The sequence below is a fragment of the Austrofundulus limnaeus genome, unplaced genomic scaffold (genome assembly GCF_001266775.1).
Source record: "Austrofundulus limnaeus strain Quisiro unplaced genomic scaffold, Austrofundulus_limnaeus-1.0 Scaffold15, whole genome shotgun sequence".
Taxonomy (NCBI): domain Eukaryota; kingdom Metazoa; phylum Chordata; class Actinopteri; order Cyprinodontiformes; family Rivulidae; genus Austrofundulus; species Austrofundulus limnaeus.
In genome coordinates this window covers 1,670,677-1,679,803 of record NW_013952417.1, presented here as the reverse complement: position 1 = coordinate 1,679,803, position 9,127 = coordinate 1,670,677, and the positions used below count along the sequence as shown (strand labels likewise).

Sequence of the window (9,127 nt, the reverse complement as noted above, 5' to 3'; positions counted from 1 at the left end):
GCTTTTATTTTTATCTGACAAATTTACAGTAAGTCTTGTTTTTAATCATACAACTTACACACTTTAATAAAACCCTGCCAGGTCACCATGCCTGGTCAGCACAAATAACGTTAGTTTAAATATCCCTCCTCCTTGTACATCTGTAACATGACAGATTATCACAGATTTAGGTAAGCAAAGTGAACGTAAACCAATATCTGTGGTTAACCCCGGACGCGTTCGGGTCATGCAGCAGCTGTTTTAAAACACGTGCAGAGCAGATGCGCGTTGTCTTTTCAGTTTAGTTTTAAATGTTCCCATGCTTTTTATAATTTGTCGTTTTCTGAGCGCTTCGTTTCAGCACTCTTCGTCCTCTTCTGAAGCTAAACATAGCGTTTAGCAAGCGTACGCGCATGACGCGTCAACAGTCCAAGGTCCTGTTTCTCGCGCGACACAGAGTATGCATACGTGGCCGTAAAAAAATTCTCTACGCGGTCCGATCCGGCGGACGTCCGCTTTGGCTGCAGCGAGGTGTACTTGAACCCGAGGCCAATCATATACTTGTGCTCAAGTCCGCTCGGACCTCCTTGGACCGTGTGCGCTTGAGTATGTGGGAGCCTTAACTGTTAGCGGAAGCGCTAACATCGTAGCATTGGGTGTAACACAAATAACGCTGATTATAAAAGTATGAATTTTTTACGAAGCTTCGAGGCAGATAAATTTGTCTCGAGGATTTTTTGTAATCGAATTACTCGAATTATTCGAGGAATCGTTTAAGCCCTAAAATAAATACAGAAATATTAAAAGTAAAATTAAAAGTTTTACTCACTGATGAGTTTCTAGTGAGTAGCTAGTATGCATTATGGCAGATGTAGTTTATGGTTGATGCTGACAAGCAGCATATTTTTATATTAATACTGTGCTATCCAACTAAATTGCTCAGTTACTTAAAGCCGACATCTCAGGGGCAGGACAATTGTTATCTTTCACCCTTGAAATTTATTTTGTTGCATATATAATCATAAATTTAAAGTTTACCATTGATAAAAGAAACAATTTTCATGTTAATTAAAAAATATACATTGTTTGTCACCCACAGGCCTTGAGTTTGACACGTGATCTAGAATAACTCTTTAGTTATATGAGTTACAATGTCATCTAATTTCCCTCTGGGATCAAAAAAGACCACATTTACATGGAATGTGATCTGAATGATTGTTTTATATGCAGAGCAACATTTCAAGGAACCCTAAAGGACGATTAGCTTACCTATTAGGGCTGCAACAATACATAAATCTGTATCAAATTTTTCAATACAGTGCTCTAGGTTCAATACGTACTTGTATTTTAAATTTATTTTATCAAATTATCTTCTGAAGATGCTCTGTGTTGAAGGCTCAGAGGATCTGTGTTCCACTATTCCACCTAAGCTGCACTGTCGAGCGCAGATCCACTGAGAAACTTGCTGTTTCAGCAAAATTTTATTTAAACTTTTGAGGGTACTTTGTCAGCAAAGAGGATGAAATATTTTCCCTGATGGAATACTTTCCTGGTGTACTTTTGAGGGTAAAAAAATGTTCATAATTATTTCAATAAAAACAAGTTACGGGTGTGGAAATTTGTCTTTTTTGTATTGAAAAAATATCGAACTGAATTGTGAATTTTCTGTATTCTGCACCCCTMCTATTTATATACATTACTAGCAGTACAGCCAATGCCTGCATAACTCAAAATTAAATTTACCATTTTCACTGTTGAAGAGTTGCCCCTGGGAAAACCATCTTTTCTGTCACAACTTGCAATAAACAGATCTTGGCAAAAAGGGAAAGAGAAAATAAATACATTAAGATTACTGTCAGATCATAAGCAAAAACAATAGTCATTTGATCAACAAGCATAACAACCAGAAGAAACAAACTGATGTCTTGCTTACCAGAAGGCGGTTCATTGTCCAAGCTGTCAGCAGACAAAGTTTCCATGTCAAAGGTTTCAGTGTTCAGCTCATCCATGGACACTGGAAAATTCTCCTTCAGTGGAGAACCAAAAACATCTTCCTCTTGAGTATGAACCTCTGAGGCGCTCATCTCATCAGCACCTTCACCTGTGGCCACAGTCACTTTACAGCTTATGTACAAAGCATCTTGGTCTTCTTTATTACCAACTAACAGAAACTTTGTTTCTTCTGTTTCACCAGTGCATGGCAAAAAATCTTTGGTGATGGTTATGTCATGTAATACATTATCCCGCTCAGTGGAATCCTGTTCCTCTTCCGTGGACTGGACAAAAGACTTAAACTGAACCGAACTGTCAGAGCATTCGCTGTGCTTCGGACTTTCTGCTAAGTTAAAGACCTCATCTATCATAGAAGTGATGCTGAGCTCCTCAGCACTTTGTTCCTCGTTATTCTCACTCTGAGAGTGAAGGCAAGTTGCGGTAATGAACATATCTTGCACATCAGGATTCTTTAGTGGATCCTCCGGTACAATGGCAGTTAAGTCAAGCTGAGGAGATGATTCAGATAAAGTGATCAGCCTGTCTGATTCAGATGTATCTGCTGTTGTATGGGGTAACCACCAAGTTTTCATGACCTCATTTATCACCTGGCTTTTACAGTACATGTGTACAAAACACTTGATTTTTTTATCAGATCTTACTACTCTAGTGACAGTCAGTTTTAACAGTTTGTCTGATGTCAGTGTGGACAACGTGTCTTCAGCACTGCTGACCCAGGATCCACATGAAGTGTCAAAGCCTTCGAGTTCACACAAAAATGCCTGTGGTGGAATTTCCACCAAGAAACGTGGCATTTCTCTGACATCGGTTTTGCTGACTTGAGACATGTTTCCATAGTCCACAAAAAGAACAGACAGCTCTTCTCCATTTTTGTCGATGACTTCTGCACGATACCAAAGCTGATCATCAGAAAAGAGAGCGATGCATGGGCTTCCAGGGGAGAAAGCATCTAAATTAATACATTTATCTGCAGTATTACCAACTTCCGAGACACTTATTGTTATCTTGTTAAGTTCCTCTGAATTGGCAGACTGAGCGTAGAACGAAAGACCATCGTTGATGATTGTGATGTAGGCCTCTAGCTGCTGGCCCTCTAAAATGTCTTGCTGTTGTGGGTATTGTAGAGAGCAGGTGTTCACAGAGGATTTCATTGTGCTTTCTGTCTCTTGCCTGAGGTAAAAGATCTGAGCTGGGTGCTCCTTCACCTGTGTCTCCTTTATGATCTCACTGCCTCCAGATGACATCTTAGGAACAATATTCACACCATCCTCTTCCAGATTGACCTCCCACATAGATCCCACCTGTCTGATGAACTGACACTTAAATACCTTCTCTCCACAGCAACCAATGTCTTCCTTGAATGCAGACACCACTTGTGGATGGAGAACTCTCTCTTCTCCAAGAACTGCAGCATCACTCAGCATACAGTGTGTGCTGTAAACAGGCAACTGCAAGAGAGATGTGTGTAGTCTGCCCATTTTGAAAAATGGTGTCAATGCAGAGTTTCCAAAATCTACAAACTCAACAATGGCCAATTCATCTCCACAGATTTCTTTTACAACAGCGCGATACCATGACAAATCTTCTGCAAACTCTGCTTGAATGAGGTCACCAGGATGCACATCTCTGAGGTTKTCTTTTACAGTTGATTCTGCATCATTAAGCTTTTCCACCAGGGAAAATATTTCATCCTCTTTGCTGACACATTGCACATAAAAACTCAAGGGGCTGTTGCAATGTGACACGTAAACATCCACTGCCACACCAGGAATGATGTTATCTGAAGGCAGGTCAGACAATTTAGGAAGCTTTTCAGTATGGTTTTCTCTCTCGGACTTTGTCTCAGGTGATTGGAGATATCTGGGTTTGAAGGGTAAGTTTTCTTCTCCTTTTGGTTTCACTTGATCAGCAGCTTGCTGACAGACATTAAGCATTGCTCCATAACACTGCCTTTGGTGTGGAGGTTTGTATAGCTCTTTTGGAGTTGGTCTGATCTTCTGACCATTTTCTGGTTTCTGTGCCTTCTTCAGGTTCATATCAATGAGTTTCTCTTTAGTCTGAATTTGACATAGGGGCTTTGGGGCTGAGAAATTTTTCTTTTTTGGAGCATGTTTATAGTCTTCAGTCTCTGTAGACTGGTTTGGATAAGCCTTTGGGGACTTTTGTGAATGGTTTGCTGAAGGTTCTCGAGCTTTATGACCCTGACAGACAACCTGGTTTTCTGTTTGCACCTCAATCTGAAACTCTCTTAAGATTTTGGCATTGATCTGAGTATTTCCATGGTACAGTTCGACCAGCAATTTGCCATCAGGTTCTTTAGCCACTATTAGGGCTCGGAAAGGACATTCTGCCACAAATGTCTCAAACCATTTATTCACCTCAATGGGAACATTAGCAGGAATGTCAGACAGACCACACAAAACTGCTTGCACTGGTACAGACATTATGTCATTTGCCTCTTTCGGAATAGGGAGCAAGTCAGACTTGTCCACCTCAATAGTGTCACCATAATCCACAAAGTGAACCAGAATTGCTGGCCTTGTGGTCTTTATCTGGGCCCTGTACCACTGTCCATCAGTGTACCTTGCAAAACACAAAGTTCCAAAGACTGTTGGAAACTTGACCTTTTCAAGGGACTGGCAGAGGCTGTTCACTTTTATCTGAAGGTCTTGTGTCACATCAGCATTCTTGTTGAGGTGGCAGTAGAACTGGTTGACATCATTTACACACGTTACTATGACTTGCTCCTCTGCACCAGTTTTGACATTGTGCGTCGAATAGTAGTACGTGTCCAGTCGGAAAGATGGCCCAATGGCTTTCTTGGGAGGGACGCCTGTGACAAGATTAGCCATAGTAGTGCAGATACTTTCAAAAGGAGTTTCCAGATCCACAATATTGTAAAGAGTCATCTTTTCATTGTTCATGATGGCATAAATGGTGCATTTCAAAATAATAAATTTGGATGCAGCTGTTTTCACAAAGTTTTGAAAACTTACTTTTGCGTCTTCATTCCACTCATTTATAGCAGATGTGGGAGTGATGAGGTTTAACAGACTGCACCGAAAAGCTTGACCTTGCAGAGTGAGGTATTCTGAACGGATTTTCCTGAGGTCGAAAACAGAGACTGTTTTGGTCTGTCCATAGTCGACAAACAACACGTCCACATAAGGGGTTTCATGTTTGTGGATCACGAGGGCTCTGTACCACATTTCATTGTCAGGGTGTCGAGCAACACAAGCAATTTCCACATTAGGCTCAAATTCACTGCCAGCATAATGAGCCTGTAGGTCGTGCATGAGCAATTTCAAGCACCCTGCATTTTGTACCAGCTGGCACCAGAAGTCATTTGGACTTTCAATGTAGGACACACTGACATCAAGGACACTACCAATGGGAAACATGTATTCCTTAAAGGTAGCAAAATTTCTCTGATTGCAAGTCAAACTCGGTGGGCACTGGAAAGCATTTCCACTATTTTTAAAATGACCTGGAAGCTGTGTAGCAGAAGTCTTTATGGCACTTTTTACAGTGTTTACAGTTTTTACAGTGGGCTCTCTTTGAATCTCAGCCCTTTCAGCAAGGCTTAAACTGCACATCTGTGTACCAACATCTTGTTCACCTTGTGCTTTCAAATCTGTTAGTTGAACAATATAGTTGTCATTGTATTTTGCTTTCACATGTACATTCAGTACTTTTTTTGTGACTGACTGGATAAAAAAGTCCAAGGCACTTTGACTCCACTTACCATCTTTGGGTTTAACATCTGCCAGGGAGCATTTCAGTGCAAGGTGTGGCATCTTTTTGAACTCAGGAAGGAGGGTCCTGATGTTACTCTTGTCAACCACTTCCATGTTTCCATAATCAACAAAAAACACTGTGACTTGAGTCTCACTTAGCTCTGCTACAGTTGCTCTGTAGAATTCTCCATCTTCTGCCTGGGCGGCACAGTGAAGTCCAAGAGTTGGATTTTCCACCACACATTTATTTGTTGAGTCATGGTACAGATGGTGCATCCTTTCAAACAGTTCATCCAATTCTGTTTTGTGGTTCTCAGTTTGGATCCAAAACTCTAATGGGTTGGATATGTGCTCCACAGTAGCCAGGCTTGAAGAGTTCAGAGGAAGATATTCGGTGAGAGGCCTTTCCGCTGGTTTTGCATCRTTTTGTTTTGCAGTCATTTGAAAAGTCAACATCTTCTGTCCTCGTTGAGAGAGAAAATGGTGGCTGTCTGGGGTGCTTTGAATGGCATAATGCCCAAGTGCTTTCTCACACTCAAGCAAACACTTTTCTTTGGAACCAAATAAAGTATTAAGATTTGTGTTGTCGTCACCATAGAGAGTGACATAGTAAACTCCCTCAGCAATACTTTGGTATTCAAATTTGGCAATCACAGTCTTGGAGAACAGAAGGGACCTGAGAAAGTCAACTTGGCCGGCTGTCCATCCCACTCCTTTGTCAATGATTCCATGGAGAGAGCACATGTATGTAACGACAGGCATCCTGAAGAACTCTGCAGTCAGTGGCCTCACATTCTCCCCTTGAACTACTTGTTTAGTTCCATAGTCAACATTCAATACTTCCACCAGGTTATTTGTTGGGAACACCTGCTGTAGGACAGAACGGTACCATTTGCCATCACCTCCTCTTGCTGCACATGGAAACCCAATCATGTCATGGCTTATAATGCAACTGGAAACTCTGCCCTCATAGTTCTGTGTAATTTTCACAGAAAGTTTCTTTAGCTCTTGTGAGAAAACTTTTAACTGGCAAAAAATCCTTAGTGGATTTGTCACTTCTGTTACAAGGACTGTCTCCACAGTTCCCCCCGGCAGTTCTGGGTACATGAACAGATCTTGCTTGTTTAGACGCTCCCCTGATCCCATGGTGACCTGCAGGATCTCTGGAGAGGTTTCAGCTCCGTTGTGGGGCTCCAGTGACTTGATGACAAATTCCTGAAAGGCTACTGGAAACAACTTCTTTGCAAATCCCATCTCATACATTTGTTTAGATATGCAAGGGATTTGCAGGAGAACTGTTCGGTGTGAGACCAGTACATCTTGGACATGTGCTGTCACAGACTTTCCAGAGAGAGATTTGAGAAATTCAAGAGCCACTGGAGACCATCTGTTCTCAGGTGAGAGTGGTAACACATTAGCCAACACACAAAACTCCACTTCAGGAGGCAACTGAAAATGCTTCTTTTCACCCCATGCCAGATTGTTTGTGTTGGMAGTGTAAGTGATCCCTTTGTCAATGAGAAACACACTATATTTCGAGCCATCTCTTGAAACTATGCGTGATCGGTACCATGTACCATCTATCTGAGCCAAGCATTGGTTACCAGGATCTCCCTCCAGGTCTTTAAATGTGGCTCCAGGAGACTGAATGTCTTTGGCTAGACTCTCATAATTGGTTATCTGTTCCTGACTAAATTTGCCCCAAAACTCCACCAGTGCACATAATGGATGCAAGTGAACTCTGGTTATGAGAACTGTTACATCTGATCCTCTCGTAGGAAGTCCTGGGACTGAAGACATTCTGGCAGTTTCAGGAATACCAGCTACCCATGACGTGTCACCTCTAAAACACTGTTGTGTAAAACAGTGGATGTTACCTAGAAAGAACAAACAAAAAGACTAWATCAATATCATTAGAATTTGGATTAATTATCCCATCAAAATTAAACATCCCTTCAAAATGATTGTGCTTACATTAGTTGGCCAACACATCTACAGGGTGTATCAGAAAAAATGATACTCTCTGAAAAATCGCCATAAAATTAACTTAGATAATAATTTTGAAAATGTGAGCATAACCTCCCAGGTAGGCTACACACCTGACCCAAACCCTAACCTCACCTGGCTGTGTGTAGCAGGTCCAGGGAAATGGTCAATAATTGTTCCCGTCATGAAGCAAAAACCTGTACACACACGAGCGCGCACATGCATAGCAAAACAACTGTTTTTGTTTTTGTGTTTTTTAACCCAGATCGGAGTTTGTAAAACATTTTTCTCTTGTTAACCGTGGGGATGAAAAGAAAATGGACAGTTGCTTGCTCTTAAGTCCATCTTGTTAATTTAACAGTCGAGGTCTGAGCGCTGCAGATCATTTCAGCAGCATGAGAAATGAAGCTCACGTGTATGGCAGTCCGCTGTTACACTTAATCGGTTTCACCAGTTTCATTCCAAGTATCTGAAATAGGTTCTTCTGGGTCTCACGAGGATAAAACTAGACATATTAGATATTTAAGTGAAATAATATAAGATAATAAGATTCAACTAATGCTAATTAAATTGCAGACTTTTATGTGTTATTATTTTTAAAAAAAACCTGCATAACCTTTTGTAAATATCAGTAATATTTCCGTTAATCAATATTCTGTGTTCATCATTCTGGTTTATCCAAGGCCAAAGATCCATAGGGTCAAACTACAGGAGTTGTCCATCTGAGGGGCATGTGTCTAAAAAAATACCATGAAACTTTAAGATGTTTATAATATGTTCAGCTCTTAAACATTTGCACTTAGAATTTTATAGAATCACTTTAAATACTTTTCAGTAAGTTAATTGTCTACAATTCTGGTTCAAATAAAAAGCATTAGCACTAGATCGTTAACTAATTATTTTCGAGTTAATATTGCCTTATTGATCAGTGATTAAAAAAATAACATGTAAAACTCTAATGTTAAATCAGAATCAGCTTTATTGGCCAAATATGATGACACACACAAGGACTTCAGTGTTTCCGCTAGGAAATTGGTCTTGGCGGGGGGGTACTTGTTTTATAAAAACATAAATTTACGTGACTCACCTGCAATTATGGTAATAAATTTACACCTACATAAATGTTTAATTGCCTAACTACATCCTAGTTAAGGACTCCTCATGATAATTATCAATAAAATTCTTATTGATAATAAATGATTAGAACTGTGTGCAGCAGATGATCTGAGTCCAGAGTTCTCAACCTTCTGGAGCTCTTCTGTGTGACTCTAGGTGTGACAGAGTGTGGATGGTTGATTGTCTCTTTTAGGTCCCTGATGGAGACTGGAGACCTGTCCAGGTGTCTCTGGTGAACTGGAGACCTGTCCAGGTGTCTCTGGTGAACTGGAGACCTGTCCAGGTGTCTCTGGTGA

At 40.7% G+C, this 9,127-nt stretch overlaps 1 protein-coding gene across 1 annotated transcript in view; it reads right to left on the bottom strand.

The window, feature by feature from the left end:
• The window catches only part of tdrd6a (tudor domain containing 6a), a 44,039-nt gene that overhangs the window by 19,710 nt on the left and 15,202 nt on the right, over nucleotides 1-9,127 (bottom strand). The window contains exons 2-3 of the mRNA XM_014002830.1: nucleotides 1,913-7,606; nucleotides 1,723-1,790 (exon numbers count right to left, since the gene is read on the bottom strand). Of these exons, the coding sequence (XP_013858284.1) occupies nucleotides 1,723-1,790; nucleotides 1,913-7,529 (5,685 nt within the window). The 5' untranslated portion in view covers nucleotides 7,530-7,606. The remainder of the gene's footprint in view (nucleotides 1-1,722; nucleotides 1,791-1,912; nucleotides 7,607-9,127) is intronic.